The following is a 16,533-nucleotide window of genomic DNA, read 5'->3' as shown; positions in this document are numbered from 1 at the left end:
CCACAGACCACCATATGGTCCGACAGCACCACAAGCCGGCTGCTACTCAGCCTCCTCATTGCCCTCGGGGGTCTAGCTGTTGCACAACTTTCCTCCACATCATCATCATCGTCATCAGCAGCAGCAGTAGCAGCAGCAGCAGCAGCACTGGCGTTGAAGTGTGTTTATGCCGCCCTTTCGCAGTACCCTCGACCGTGGACTCTTTCAGATCAATGCTTCTTGATGCTTGTCCGCTATTCGGTCTCCACTAATCTCCTCCGCGAGCTCCATTTAATGTTGGGCGTTGTCTGACAACCTCCTACGCCACACGGCGGTACAACCGGTTCCAGGATATCCTAGGCTTCTGTCAAAATCACATTCTGAAGCCCATTCGGTGCGACCACACCATGTTCGCCGGGTCTAGTGGACGGTTCCGTGTTCAACATTAAAGTTTCCTTTCTTTTCGCTGGAAAAAGGGCGGAAAACACAGCAGCGCGGTGTGCTCCAGTCGGGTGAAAGTGCTCGTTTTGGAGCTTTTGGGTCTGAGCAGCCTCCCAGGGGAGACCCCTTTGCTCCCAGGAAATCAAGAGAGACTCGACGTGACTGACGGCGCTCCAATGTCAATGCGGTGTTGTTGTCACGTTTGTAATGCTGGTTAGTGTTGACGGTTTTGGATGGAAAGTTTGAAAAAGGGTTAGATCGATTGCCTCTTGGAAAGGGCGTCAACACAATCCATCTTTCATTCCGCAGTTCCTGGTCAGATTGGTGGTGACGTTGGTAGATTGTTGCAGCTGCATATCGGGTTGAAGGCCATCGGCCAGTAAATGAGATGCGTATTGCATAATGAAACCAAAGTGTTCCTGGTCGATTGATTTCGTCCGACAATTCCGATCGATAGCGAAAGGGCTGCCCATGTCCCGGGTCCGAAAGTTAATGTCCGGTGTCTTTTGCTAAACGAAAGGCATAGAGATTCAATAGCATGTGGACACTTCACTTATCTTAACCACCCCGGGGGCAGCATCACGCTGGACTTACTATCACTTTTCTCCCTCCAAGCGGCGTGTTTGTGTGCAGCGAGTGGTGGTCGGTTTACGTCTGCATTCGTTTCACTTGGCGAGAAAAAAACATATTCCATCCCTCATCACTCACTGATGGAATGTGCCGAAAGCTAAACAAAACGGCTAGCGCGCGGCCTGTCATCTAGCGAGCGACGTGATGTTGCGTCCACAAATAAATCCACCTGGCCACCGGTTCGCCGGAACGATCAACGGAACAAGCACGCAAGCACGCACGGACCATCGGTTAGTAGTGCGAGAGGTTGTCGCCACTCAGAGAAAGTACTCGTGGCCAGGAGGTGAAACGCCTCTCCCCGAATCCGTAACCTCGCATCCACTTGGTTTGGATGCGCTTTTGATGCGATGCCATCGCGCTGTTTTATCGTCTTGGGACGTTGCATGACATTGACGGGTTTACCGAGTAATTTATCACCGGATGGGGACGAACATCGCGGAATGGTTGATTACATTTGTTGTCAGTTTGGTTTCCGTTTTTCATTTATTTGTGCTAATCATTGCGTGGTTGGGCTGCGGTGAAGATTAATGTAATTAAGATTGAAGAGAGCCATAATAATCCATAAACGAAACGAAACTGGATTGGTGCCCAAGATGCGCACACATGTCTCGCAGCAGGTTGTCGAGGAAATCAGCGGAAAGTGACTGGATGAACGGTTTCTGATAAGCATGGTGATGGAAGAGCATGAAGCTGCTTTTCGAATTAAACACGTATACCAGGGGCAACAGTTGAACACGTGGCAGAAGCCTACAGTTTTCTTTAATCCTGCCTGCCATTTGTCATCGATACTGATATCAAACTTATGAATAGTTTTTCTATGGATATTTCGGCTTAAAAACATATTAGCCTTATTATCTTGATGATATTTCCAACGATTTTTACATACGATTTGTAGTTGCACGTCCTTTCAAAAGCCATGATTTTAAAATGTATTTCTTTGCAACTATGCACGATAAAATGTGATCTCAAGGTTATGCTTTGTATGACCATCCCAATCACAATATGTATAGCAAGAAACTACAGGCATTTTGAAGTTATTCGAATGATTCAAACTTAAATAAAATGTCGGTCACACAAATTCATAAGCAAATAGTAAAACATCGAAGAATGCTTAAACGTTTTGAATGAATGCCTTAGGGACAAATAACACTCGATTCAAACTTATATTTTTGACGCAAGAAGCTACAAGCAGCATATAATTCGGAAGAATTGCAATTTAGTCTTTTTAATAGCTCATCTGTAACTCAATGTAAAATTTGTAAATATTACATAAAAAGACATATTTTCCAGTTAAAATCGATTGAATATGTTACAATCCACAAAGGACTTAATCCCACTGAAAAGGATACCCAGAAGAAATTCCAACAAACAAACAAACCTTTTTGTTTAAGTAAAGATTTTATGACCATCGAATGAAAGCACTTTCAACTAATAGTCTGTTTGTAACAAAGATTTTTCAAGTGTCAAGCATTTCAAACTTCATGAATGATGTAATGATGCGCTTTATGATCAATAATTTAATTTTATGCCCCCATGAAATGTAGCACCCAATAAGTAATCCGATTCTTCCTCGTGATTCATCCAATGGTCCTGCGTCCGGTGCTTCACTAAATGCAGATTGATTTAGAGCTCTCTTAGTTTACTTATTATCAGAACCATACCTCGGACCGCACCGCACACGCTGTTGGCGCTGTTGCGACACACGCAGTCACGAGATAGCTAATTGAAATATTCCCTCAACAAAAACACTCGCACACACATCCCTGTGGAGCCCGTTGTTCCAAGCCTATTAGCCCATCATCTCCAGCCGTTAAGCCCCCGCTAATGCCCCACCATTCGATTCGAGCTTCGTGCCCATTCGCAAGCTTAAACCACGGTTTATCACAACTTTGTGGAAAATTCTAACGAATGGGCGGCGATAAATTATGCCATCCTAAATGGTCAATTCTGGGTTCTTCGTTTCCATCACCTCTCCGCCACCACCAGCACCAGCACCAGCCTGCCTTGCCCTTCCGCTTAAGCTGTGGCCACAGCCTGATCGGATTACAGCCCACACCAGGATGGGCGCGTGGCTTGGTTCGCCCACTCGTCGTACGATGAAAGTACAACGAATTGAACGCTCATCCTCATCATCGAGTGATCGCGAGCTGCATTAGAGTGCTGCATCACGCACGAGCCCAAATCATACCGAAGCCCATTTGTTGCAACAGTGATTCTGGAGCCCGGATCCGTTGTGTAACGTTCGCTTCATTTTTCAACCACCTGAACCACAGCACTCGAAGCCTTCGAACGCCAGGCCAGTCTGCCACAATCATTACCAATAATCCGAGGCATTTCCGGGCTTCGGTTCGGTCCAAAAACAACGAAAAGCCATTTGAGGCTCCAAACGTCCTCTGCCTCCATCCCTTTCGTTCCGTTGGTCATCTTGTACAAATGTTAATGGCATAAAAACAGGAATCAACGTGTTCGAACGGCTTGCTTTTGGTCACAAACTTGTTCGCAACAAGATCGGTGCGCACCATCGAAGGGTGTTGAGTCACGCTTCACTGTCTGTGGCGATGGCGTCGCAAGGGATTCGCGGTCGACAACCTGCCGCCGATCATCTCGGTAGATCGTGGCTGACCGGGGATGTCCTTTCTCGGTCTCGGTCCCGGTCATCCGGGATCCTTTTGCGAGATTATTTATGAGCCACGAGGTGACGGCGGTTTTAATAAACAACACCCCAACATCGCCAACATCGGAATTGCACACACTTGCTTTGTACCTTTACCATCATTTTAAGCTCACGCTGCACGAGAAACAGGAACAGGAGGAGTGGAAGATGGCGTCGCAAGATTTGCGTCAACAAAGAATTCCTTTTTCCCATTTCGGTCGCGATCGGCGGGAGGCGTGGGCGCGATGCTGGCGAAAGGACATCATTCGCCTTTCGGTGAGTGGCGGTGAGTGTCTGTAATAAATCTTGCTATCTTGTCTCGATCGCATCCAGCACCATAAACTCCCGCCACGTCCCGATCCCTCCCCCGCTCGGAGCTGTCGAAGGAGAGATCGATGTGCGCGCGATCACTTTGTGCTTTGTGTGCCCGAGGAAGGGTTCCGAGAGAACCATTTGCAGATCACTCCACAGAAAGGTAACACTTTGCACGGGCAAACAATCTAGCTTATCAGCTATGGAAGGCAAGGCCCCTGGGAGTGGTTTATGGCACTCGCCTTGTGGTCGAGTATCTCTCGATCGTCACCATCGTCAGGTTGCGAGTGAAAAACATTTCAAACTAAACCCCGATATCGCTCAAAGTGCGTTACGATCAACGGTTGAAGGGATCGTGCATGGGATCGTTGAAGTTAGTTAAAAGCACCATCGGAATGTCCGCTGGTCAGCCTCAAACTAATAAATCACTTCTCCGTGATGATGACGACGATCGTACAGCTTGTGAGGTGACATTGATGGGATTCTTATCCATCCTTCTCTTATCGCCTCGGTTAGATCGTCGCTTTGTTCGACCACCTTCCACTGGTACCGGTACTAATTGCACTAGCTCGCGGCATGATGATCCAGCAGCCAGCAGCCATATCAGCATCCCGATAACACACCGTTTATGCTCGCTAATTGCCAGCCCGTTCAGCGTTTGCGCGTGCGCGTGCAGTGCCGGTTGGGGTCTCTCCATCCAAGTCCAGTTATGTTTATTGCAAACACCAGAATGCGGTAGTCTCTACCGCGTGCGCGTAAAAACGGGGCCAGGCAGCACTCGGTGTACAGCAGCGTGGTACTTTTGCGCACACGTTAGGCCCTTGAAACATGACGGTAACGGAGGGAAGTGATTCCGACAATCGCATAGAGACCCCCGTTGGGAGCAGGAAGCAGCCATTTTTTCACGTTCAGTTCCTTTGTTTTTGGTTTTGATGGATCACTTTTGGGGCTTTTGGACAAACATTAGTTGGACATTCTAGACTTTTCCGCCCGGGGAGGCACGTTTCATGGTAGCTCGTTAACTCAAACAAAGATACAAGAACTGGAACTGCTGTACGGGTTAAGAGGCACTAGCAATGTGTTTTTGCAATGCGCTTACTAATGCTTCTCAATGCCAGGGTCCTAGTAATGATCCGCGTTCCCTAATGTGCAAAGATCGCTTCCGAGCAATCCGATGCTCTACCCTGCACCCTAATGAACGCTTAAAGAGTCCATCTTTATTGTTTCTCGTAAAAATGAATTCAATTAAATGGACCCCCCTCTGGAGCCGCAAAACGGGACCGGGTTGGAGTGGCACGCCATATTGCCAATCAATAGCAGCAGCAGCAGCAGCAACCGCAGCAGCATTGCGCATAACATTCAACATTCATTTTCTAATCTTTACTTCTACGTTCTTCTTCTGCTTCTGCTTTTTCCACAGAGTACCGCAGTGCGTGGCCCGATGCGATAATTGGTCCCGAGGCAAGCAAAGATGAGATGGTTTAAGCGATCGACTGAGTCGCCGAAACTGCTCAGTCTGTCACCGCTCCGGCATTCCGAGTCCGGGAATGTCTACGGTAATGAACCGCCGGCGACCAACGGACACCGGACGCACTACCAGCGTCACCATCGTTTGCAGCAGCAGCAGCATTCCGATGATCCCGGCTCGACGACAACGACGACGCTTCGACGGCGTAGCGCTGGCGATGATCTGTGCGATGCAGGCGAGTTGCTGGTGGTGAACGGTGGTGCGTTCGGGGCCCGGACGACCGGACGGTTAGAGGGTGCCCGGATCGGGAGCCTGCTCCACTGCTCGTCACTGTCGTCTCCCACCACCAGCCAGACCACCTCATCCAGCAACTCATCCGGTTTGTCGGGATCGAGCAGCGGCACCAGCACCACCAGTGGTTCCTCACCGACGAGTAGCACAACGAGCAGCAGCAGCAGCAGTAGCGACACAACCTCCAGTACCTCACCGTTCTCGTACACCAGTGATAGTCACGGGAGCAATAGCATCAGCAACAGCAACAGTAGCACACTCAAGTTTTTACACTCGGGAACGGCCACCACTCCGCGCAAGTCTCGCATCGGTAAGTATCCGAAATCGGTTTTCGTTTTTCCCCAAAAATGTTGTTGTTCCCGGGGGCGACAAAGGAATGTCCTCATCGAGTTGGTCCGGTTCGAAATCGGTTGGAAAAGGAAATCGAAAACAATTTGCCTTTTTTCTCCTTCTTCCGAAGTCCGAAGTCTGCCGGCTTGGTATCAAGATGTTGTCCGGGAAATGCTCCAAATTGTTTTTATTTTCGTTGGTTTTTTGGGACCGACATCCCTAAAGCTCTGAATTCACTGTTCGAGTGGCAGAGAAGGAAGTGAACCATTTCACACTGAATCTGTTGCGATGCAACGGGTCCCTCCGGTTGTGCATGTTTCGGCTTCTCACATCCTCCGGCACAACTCCGTGCATGGACCAAATCCCTTTCTGGATCACGACGTCTAACTCCCTCTGTGGCGTTGGCATCGTTGACAGCCTAACGATCGGAAGTGCGCTTCGTCGTACCGTCGGCTAATGAATGGCGGTTGTTCGCACGCAACCTGGATGTAATTGGAGGAGTAGCAACAAGTGGAGAAGGAGAAGACGATCTGCGTCTTAGAAGCCTTTAGCCAAAAACTCATCCCAGACCCTGGTGAAGTCGGAAATTGAACCCAAGCGTGGCGGGTGCGAAGAAACCCCCCCGGGAGGCCCCACGGAACGATCTGTGCGGAAATCCCTGGGCAAGAGAGGATGTTTACACACACCCAGAGACAGCCAGTCTTGCGTCGCTTCTCCCCCTTCTTCGTCGTCGTTTGTATGCGGACAACTGGAGGGGAAGAGCTTATTACGTCCAACAGCTGCGTGCGCAGGTCGCGTGGTCGCCGGATTGAGGATGAGGATGAGCGTAATCTGTAGCCGGTCTCCGGGGACTGAACACCTCGCACCTCACTCTGCGGTCACGATCGCGCACACTAAATTGCTCTCGTCCTGTGTTCCTGGGGACGAATTTGTAGCACAAAACACGCACACGCCCGGTCATCGCGTGTAACATTCCGCTGTACTCCACGGCGCGTGCAGACGCAATTTATGACGAAGTTAATGGTTCATTGACAACTAACATACTGGAGTCACACCACCGGTGCCACTTCCAGTCCAGTGCTTCCTCATTCCGGCTACCGCGCTGGGAGTGTTGGTGTGTTGGCGCCACCGCAACCGTGCCCGGATCTGACTGGGCGCGTGTATCGCCTAATTGGTCGCAAAACTAGCTTTATGCTAATCGGTTATCGCGCCCACATCAGCACGATATGATGCGTGCGCCACCTACTCCTCACTCGGTGCACTCGGGTGCCGGTGCGTGGCGAATAAAATTCGCATAAAATATCGAAATTTATTGTAAACCCCTGGCAGAACACCTGTCCCGTGTTATGAATTATCGGCGAGCGAAATCAATTTGAATGTGCAAATCGATAGTGGATAAATCATCGACTTTAAGGTTCCAGCAAAAGGGGTGATGGTTTTTTAGGGGAACAGTGGTGGAATGAACTGGACAAAGCTTAGCATAGCTGGATGGATCGTTTTGTTGAATTTGACTTTTGAAGAACTATAAATTATGTGGGAGGATTTTACGATAATCCTCCAGAGTATTTTGTGTTTTTATTTGACAAAATGTTGAAGAAGCAAAAATAACTGGAAGATTGTTAGAAGCACTAAAGGTGCCGAATATTAGGGAAAATACCAATTTGAATACAGAGTGCTCTTTTGATTTTTTTTTGAACGGCGGATCAAATTGTAGTGCAACTTTTCTCTTTGAGTCCCGTTCGAAAAACAAACTCTTACATGCCCGTCACCTTGGGCAATATGATTCTAATTCACTGTTTAGCTGACTGTTTAAGGAACAGCTAGTGTTCCTTAAACATACTTTTAACAATTACAATGTTTAAAAGTGTTCAGTCGTATCAATTCAATTCCCTTTTCTGTGAGCAATATCTTATAAAGTGGCCTAAAATATCGAAAGAACTCAAGTAGAATGATTCATACGAATTCAATGGCAACAATCTTCCTCTGAGATGTTCAAATCTACTGTTTAAATGCTACACTACTGATCAGTTTGCTCCAAGAATTTATTAGAGCACCTCAAGTTCTCTATGATTTGTAGATCGCTTTCTCTAATATCCAGCAGCGAACTGAAGCCCCGCTACCCTGGATACTAGCAACAGCAACTGCTGCCGGTAGTTATGTCGCAGTTTAACCCAAAAACAAAAACCGAACTCCAACATTTCTGACCATCTTTTTGGGCGGGGTGAAAGTAGAACAGGAACCGGGTACACGATCGACACCGATATGCCACAGTGGGAGAGCCGGGTGGACTTGCGACTTGCTGGATGGAAAACCATTAATCACACGATGATGTGAATGCTCCACACCCCCAACCCCGAACACTGGACCCACGAGACACGCCCGGGAAGCCGGCCATTGTCATTGTCATGCCGCTGTACCGAGAGCGCGGCAGCTCGGCCCATCACGGACAGAATCACGTACCGCGCATATTTCACGAGCTGAGGGCGGCCTAGCCTAGTGGCCTCTTGTCAACGCACACAGAGACACTTTAACTCCACAAAACAAGTAGCGCAAGATAAGAAGTGGAGTGCGAAAGAGTTGACAAAACAACGCGAAAAGGAAAGGGACGCGATCTGGCCAATGCAGTAGTAGTTGTTGGTACGCTGGGGTGTTATTGTTGCGTACCGGCGCATGTTGTCGCTGGTCACTGCGAACCGGTACGCGCGCGATCGGTTGAGTGTAAAACCCATGTTCGACATCTAGAGCGTTGTTCTACTTTCGTGGCCACCCTGGATCGCGTTTAAAGGAAGTGTTTCGTCGTGTAAAAAGCAGAGCTTCATATAAACATCCTTTGCGATTTTTTTTTTCAAATTTCGGTCTCGATACAGCATAACTTCCTGTTTGATTTTCTTGTCTCAACTGTCATCAAGTAGAAAACAATCGAAAAAGTGCAAAATGCTTGTTTAATTGGATTGTTGTTGAGGCCTCTCTTTTTTGTCGGTGAATAATTCATGGTAACATTCCCACTCCGAAACCGAAATGGATCGTCGATCGTCACATCCTGACCATAAGCGGCTTAGCATTTCATTAAAACACGGAAGCCCTATCATCACACGTGAACGCGATCGCATTTACGAAACAACCGACACAAACTGTCCCATCTGCGACGCTCCTCAGCTCGTCTAAAATTAGAATCTCCACCACACCCCACAAACCAATAGAGGCCCCCAAGTGGCGGTGCCCAAATGGCGGATTTATGCATCTCCGATCACAGATATGCTTTATGGCGGGGAGGCAACCATTTAAAATATGTGAAACAGTCTGACCCGATGAAAGACCCTCGTGCTTCTCGGTGGTCGATAGCCGATGGTGTAACAGAAATACAAATTTATTGCCGATAGCATCGCAACCCGTGCCGAGGTGGCGATGGGGAAACCGGCGCTGGTTGGCCGATAAGCGAGAGACGAGATTTGATCCATATTTAATGGCCATTTTAAACCATCCACCATCCGTTTCGAAATCGATGCACGGGCCTGGCTGATGGCCCAACACCAGAGTGCACTTTACTCGTCCAAACCAAACCTGGCAAGAGTTGGAGCAGTTATTAATTCAATTTCCAAATGGCGCGTTGCTTAAGCAACTCCAAGCAGCTGGTGTGAGGACTGGGCTCAGACCACGAGTGAGACCGTGAATTAACCTACTGAACCCTCCGAAAGTGGTTCCCCGGGCCGAGGTATTTCCTTATTCCTTTCTCCGGAACAAACCACCACAGATCCGCGCAGATCGCAAATCGTGCGATCTCAATCCAAATGCTCAGTTTTTGGTTGGGGAAGGGAGTGCTGTGTGGTAAATCGGTTTGGCAGTTTGGCCTCCACCTTACCGAGGTGAAATGCGGAAAATTGGATCACCGTGGTGTACCAGACCGGACCAGATCGGGAAGCACAAGGAACACGGGACGATCAGCACGTAACAGGCTAGGGCCGTGCCCACGGGAACCCCCCTCCCCCCCCCCCCCCCTAAACGGGTCTTCCGGTACGCTATGGTGTCGATACTGCTGCGAAAGAACGAAGGCGGACCACGAAGGTTAAACATACTCCCTCATCTTGACCTCCCTGGCTTTTGAAATCACAAAAGCGCGAAGCCGCCGCCCGCTCAGTTCGTTCGTTAAGCAATTCTCCGGCCAGCCGGCGAGCAGCATTTCCTGGACTGACCTGGAAGGGAAGGTAGCATTCCCGGGGGTGGCCCTGATTGCCCATTTTCACCCCTTCAAATTCAGGTCAGTTGCAGCGGCGGATACCGAGTACCTCGGTGCGGTAGTTCCTTGCTACGCCAAGATTCAATGCACACTCTCCGCGCTGCTCTGTGGCTCCGTTCCGACGTTCGCTTTCGGAAGTTCCTCGAGGTGTGAGGAGAAGCGGGAGGGATCGGACGTGTATAACACGATAAACGCTTTAATTAGGAGTACTTGTGCAATCGGACCTATTGTTGTTGTTGTTGTTGAGCGGTGCGAGGGGGTTTTTGCGGTGTTGATCCCGGAACACACGGCGATTCCCGTTGCGCGATGCCGGCCAAGTCGAATCGCTAATAGTCGCGCCGGCCAGCAGTGGAAGATCTGTGGCTAGTAGTAGGCCAGTAGTGTGGAGAATCCATTCTGGTTCGGTCTCCGTTCCCCGAGCCGCGCGTACGGGGCCTTAATTTTTTGCAACATTCATAATTGCCAAGCGGATTGTAGACGAGGAACTCAAGTAGGTCAACACCGATGTCCGACACCGTTCGGAATGCAGTTGAGGTGCATGAATGGTGCTGCAGCTAGATTAAAGATTGGATCAACGGCCTTACTAAACACCTCGCCACCGGGTGTCAAGGTTACCAGCGTTCGATTCGAAGACGTCAATGGCTGCTGAGAAAGAGCTGTCAAAAACTATAAACCACCCATTCAAGCGCCAATGATCGCGATCGCGATGATGATACCCATTATTATCGCACCGAAATAGAGGTGCACACGAACGAATGGTGTGATCGTGATCGTCCGCTCGCCATTCGCTATTGAAAGCCGTCATTCCGATGAGGGGGCCGATTAGCTGCAATATGCGAGGTAAATTGTTGCACGTCTTCGCGAGGGTTTTCCACCGATCGTCTAGCGTGGAACTGTCCGGAACCTTGACTCACTGACAAGCACCAATCGGGCGGGCGTGTGCCATCCTATCATCGTTTGCAATTGGCAGCAGGCGCTTTGGCGTTGTGACCTTCGATGAATTCCGAAAAGGAGTCGATGATCGATCAGCACGCCCCTGTGTGTTTGTCTGGGTGATCGTTAAGCATCGATATCTGCCGCATCACGAAATGTTCATGTTCGATGTTACAATGTTTCAAACTCTTTCCTCTTTTGGAGTGGCAGCCGATATGGCAGCGCTACGATTATGCGCAACATAATAAGTAGCAACGAGCGGCCCCGTGGCGCCATCGGCCCTATGCCAGCGGAAATCATGCTCTCTGCGGTGAGGGATATAAATATTCCAACCGCAAAAAACGGTGCAGCAAAGCACCCGGAATGCAAGAGTACAAACATATGCTGCTGTCGCTTACTGCTCGTTGCTACATTTGAGGAGGAATTCATTCCAGAACTCCAGAAACGGGCAAGCTAGCTACGAGGGGAGGAAGCGCATAAAACGTAATAAAACAAAAACGCCCGTTTCCTGTCGTAATTCGTTTGCGTTTCCCGCCTGACAGATGCTAATAACTCACGTGGCGCTCGTCCTCATCGTCGTCGTCGTCGTCGTCGTCTTCGATGTCGCAGCAATCCCGGCAGCAGACAGCCACCAGGACGACAGACATTCCATTGCAGTGCGCGCTGCGTTTATGTTGTTTACTTTATTGATTGTCCTCACGCCGTACGCACCGCGGACGGACCGGACGATGGCGTCGCACCACCGCGATGATGGACCTCATCGGGAATTCCTGGTGCCCGGACAGGGCATGTTTTGATTGGAGTCCCTAGTCTCCAGTCAGCTAGCGCACGACCCATGTGCCTTGTGGAGAATTTGCCTTATTCTCGAGACGGAGGGCTCGATCGTGCGCATCTCCAACCGGTCGTAATTATGGCGACAGATATCCGCTTAATATCAATTACAAATCTCTGCCAGCTCAGGTGCCTGGTACTGGCGCGCCACGGCAAGGTCTTTACAGTGGCAGACGGCATCTTCAAGTGCACGGCGCGTGAGTCACCAGCAGACCAGCCGTACTGGTGCCATGCGAAGATGCCGATCTACGCGCGCCAGGTGCGGTAGAATCTGGTCATAATTTTGCCTTCTAATTGGAGCAATTTCGTCGCGATCATTCCTGGTCCGATACCGCCACCAGGAGCCACCGACAACAAGTGTCCGTCGCCACAATAAATACAATCTAATGGGCACATCTTCAGCTTCTGATGCGTCCCTCTAGGTTGGCACAGTTTTATGGCACTGCAACTGCACTGCAAACGGTCGCACGTCGTCCGGTTCAGATCCAGCTGATGTTGCGATCAACCACCATGGAACTGGCATCTCGTAGGGTCATACGCCCGGTGCTGCCTGCCAGTGCCATCATGGCAAACGCACCTGCACCATCGTCCGCCGCACCGCGACATAATTGATTTAATGAGTAGCTCTTCTAGGGTAGACGCTGCTGCTACCAGAAGCGAGCGGAATGGCTGGCAATAGAATTGAACGACGACCATTGCCAGGGCCCTAGCACGCAATATTCTTGCGAATGAAAGCTAATGATCAAGGAGAGTGACGTTGGTCACCCCAGCACCGACCACCGGTTTATGATTCAACCTCTGGCCGGGATCACCGCACCCGATTTGGGGTTTCGGTGTTTGGTCATATTTCGTAAATCAACCGTCAGCTACTTGGCAGCCAAAGTACCGACCTTAGACGCCGGTTCGACGATGGATCCAATTGCTCATTAACGGTTGCGGTTTCGGATGCCACTCCAAAGTCAGGTCAGCAATAAATTACTCTTCACTGATGGGGTTCCAAACCTTAAGTTTGTCCATGACAAACCCGGAGCCGGAGCGTGGCATCATCGTGATGATCATCATCGTCGTTGCTGGATGGTTTGCTTGGGTGCTTGGCGTAATGTATGCATTTACATGTCGTGCGGTCCAGTCAGCTAACCGAAACCAGGGAGAGTTATAACCGCTGTTCCGTCCACCTACGCGTCCCCCGGAGTAAAACATAAATCCGCAACCGTTTATAGAAAGTCGCCTCAGTGGACGTAGCGTTTGGTGACCGGAACTCGGAGGGACGTGGTCGGTTTTGATGGTTATTAATTGATGCTTCTCAAGATTAGGAGTTTCGAAGACCAAATGGGAATGCGCCACTGCTCTTTGCCACTTGTCAGAACGCGATCGTCAGGGTGCTGCACCTCAGTTCTTTTCAGGTTATGTTACATTTGTACCGATCGCTAATGTGAACCACTTTGCACATTAATCATAACGCCTCGTCGAACTAGCGCGTGTCCGCTGGATGTCACTGACCGTGCCCGTTATAGGATCACCACGATCATCATGTGGTGGTTCATCAGTTTGTATTTAGAAGCTTCCTTCGGGAGCACCAGCCGCTACCAGCTAGGCAGCAGCCCATGTAATCCATTTGTCACGCAACGCCACATTTGGACTGGTTAAGCGATCGACGCGAACAGGTGAACCTCCCATGTGGGTTTCCCCCCTTTTTTTGTCGGAGGATCCCTTCGACGCCCGGCGAATCTTACGTAACACACTGAGTAGCACCAGGTTTGACCTCTAAAAATCGTAAAAAACCACAAAATACCAGCATCAGCACCAGGTTCGCACGCCAACCGAAACTGGCTGACGGTGAAAACGAGTTTTGCATGCATTCCGCCTGTGCCCGCAGGGCATCGTTGGTCACTTCTGCAGCACAACGCTATCTGCTGCGCCACTTCGTTGTAGGTCCGAGGAACGAGATCCATTTGACTGGACTTTCTTCATTCGTCGCTGCTCTTGCTCCTCCTCACTCGACGTACTCGAGTTCCCTGCTCGCTTTGCGTCCATTCCCTTTGCCAAATTGGCATCTTACGTCACGTTTCGCATTATCGCATCATCGTAATCAGAGGGCGGCCACGGCCACTGCGGCCGCGGCATGTTTTCCCTTTTCACCAAATGACCCAAGGGATCCATTCTCCATTCCCACCTAGTGACCAATTTCATCCTTCATCCCCGTCCGTTGCCTTTTCGTTTTTCGGACGCTTCTCTTCTTTCGGTGTGACCGCGTTCCAGGAAAGCTTTGGCCGGGAGAAGCCATGATCACTTCGTGGATCCATGAAACGAGGGGGAAAGGGTGGAGGTTCGAGATGATTGGAGATGCGCGATCGGCTGCCGATCAGTCCATGGTCAGTGTTTGTTCTGTTCGCTTTCCGCACCTTTCTTACGCGGACTACTGTCTTCTTCTTCCCATTTCTCTTCTTTCTTTTTTCTCTCTTTCGATGACCCAAAACCAGTTTCCGGTGATTTCGCGATCATGGCCCGGTCGACCGGGAGCACGATCGCGGTGGCCTTTACTTTCGCTTTTAAACAAAGGCATGAAGCCGCTCGATGCTGCCGATGGTGACATTTCGAAGGATAATTAATGTATTTGCAGTGTGCCAGTATCCTCATCGAATTCACTCCCACAGTTTGGGATCCCTTTTTTGGAGTGTCAACAACAGCAGCAACACGCGGACAGCTCCACGTGCCCGCGCGATCGTGCGATGGTATTGCATACTTTCCGGGGTTAAAGCGCCACCGCGATCGCTTGGAACGCTTCCAGCTGACCGTTTTTCGTTATCGCTCACTCATTGCGCAATGGCCACGATGCGCAGGTCCTCATCCCCATTCCGCTACACCTGCTACCGGCCAGCTAAGGTCACTCGTTGTCACGCGAGTTATGCTGCTTGATGATCGTTTTCACTTCCTCCATTTTTCTCCGTTCCGCCGTTTATTTTTGCGAACGCGATACCAACCGGGGTCTTCCTTTCTTTTTTCGATTTCGAGATAACTGATGATCCGTTCCAGATGGTTAGACGTTTTAGGCGGTGGTTTTCCTTTCACCAAGCGATGTTCCTTTCGGGTGCGCTGGTCTATCGGTGTCGGTGAAGGTTGATTCGATTTGAAAACAACAACTGCTAGTGTGGCTTTCCATCGAAAATGTTCAACCACTCCCCAATCCGCGAACGCTTAGAAGCGAGCGCATTAACAGACCCCTCAGGCCCATCACAGCATCATTAGCAGGCACACCGGCAGCCTCTTTCCCAATCGAAACCGCGGGGCCTCTTTTTCTATGCCAGTAGCGGCTGGTAGCTCATATGCTTCGGGGGGCATATCTTGTGGAATAATTAGGTTGGATTAATTGGACCGGCCTAAAAACCGTGATGATGACCTTGCCACGCGGTGATTCATGTTGTTGTCATTCTGCTTTATTCATTCGCCATTTTTTTTAAATATTTATTGTTTGTTGAGCAACGACGTCGACGCTGAAATACATCCGGTCACAGGCGGGAATGGCCGGCGAGTCCATATGTAACGCCTTTTGCGATCGCGACCACGTTGCCATTGAATTAATGCTTCACTTTCACTCACTCCCGCTCAACGGCGCCCAATACAGAGCCAGAAAGATTAAACATTGTTTTTCACTTTCCGGACAACGCATTTCGCGCACCGGCTGCGTTTACGATTGGTTTGAACGACGGTGGCATAGAAAATCGTGCTTGATAGCAATAGAGATGATCATGTTGTTGTTGATGATGATGAGGATGAGGATGGTGCTGAAACGAAATTAAGTCCACGATCAATCTGGCACGCCCTGCTTGTACCACAGCTGACGGTTTTGTGGTCCCAAGCGCGACAGTTCTTATCAGCTGGAATGTAAGAAGTGTCGTTGATGGGGAATTGTTTTTATTTCCAAACAAAAGCGGTTTAACCCCCGAGGGTGACATTACTCCGTGCTATCAGCGCGGTCATGACTAAACCCCAGACGAGTCCGTCGTGGTGCTCAGACCGACCGCGGTGAGGCTCGGTTATGGAGCAGAATCGGTCACAGCTGCTTATCAAAACACATGTTTCCTGTGTTTCTTCTCATTCCCTGTTGTGGCAACACGGGGCAGGCACCCCCCCTTTCCTAAAGACACTCGCGATTGTTTAGTTTTCTCATTTGTTAACAGCGCACCTCCCCGACGGACCCCATCGATCGCGGTCACGTTTATGGCTTTCTATCGACCGACCGACCGACCGCTCGCGTTGGAAAGGCCAAACTCCGCATGCCGCAGGTGCTGCCAGTGTGGTCTACATAGCAGAGTGAGTCGTGAGGTGTGGTCACACCGGTGGCCAGTGCCATGCAGTTGTTTGTTTAGCACTTTCGCGATGCGATCATCCGGAGGCATCGCCGCGCCCCGTCCAAACGGCAATAAACATCTT

At 50.0% G+C, this 16,533-nt stretch overlaps 1 protein-coding gene across 2 annotated transcripts in view; it reads left to right on the top strand.

Moving 5' to 3' along the window:
• The window catches only part of LOC126569598 (serine-rich adhesin for platelets-like), a 68,449-nt gene that overhangs the window by 45,743 nt on the left and 6,173 nt on the right, over nucleotides 1–16,533 (top strand). For both annotated transcript variants that reach the window (XM_050226802.1, XM_050226803.1), the window contains one exon: nucleotides 5,436–6,084. In XM_050226802.1, the coding sequence (XP_050082759.1) occupies nucleotides 5,487–6,084 (598 nt within the window). In that variant the 5' untranslated portion in view covers nucleotides 5,436–5,486. The remainder of the gene's footprint in view (nucleotides 1–5,435; nucleotides 6,085–16,533) is intronic.

This window comes from Anopheles aquasalis, chromosome 2 (assembly GCF_943734665.1).
Source record: "Anopheles aquasalis chromosome 2, idAnoAquaMG_Q_19, whole genome shotgun sequence".
NCBI classification, from domain to species: Eukaryota; Metazoa; Arthropoda; class Insecta; order Diptera; family Culicidae; genus Anopheles; species Anopheles aquasalis.
Note: the sequence above shows the minus strand (reverse complement) of the source record. Positions and strands in the feature narration are given on the sequence as shown.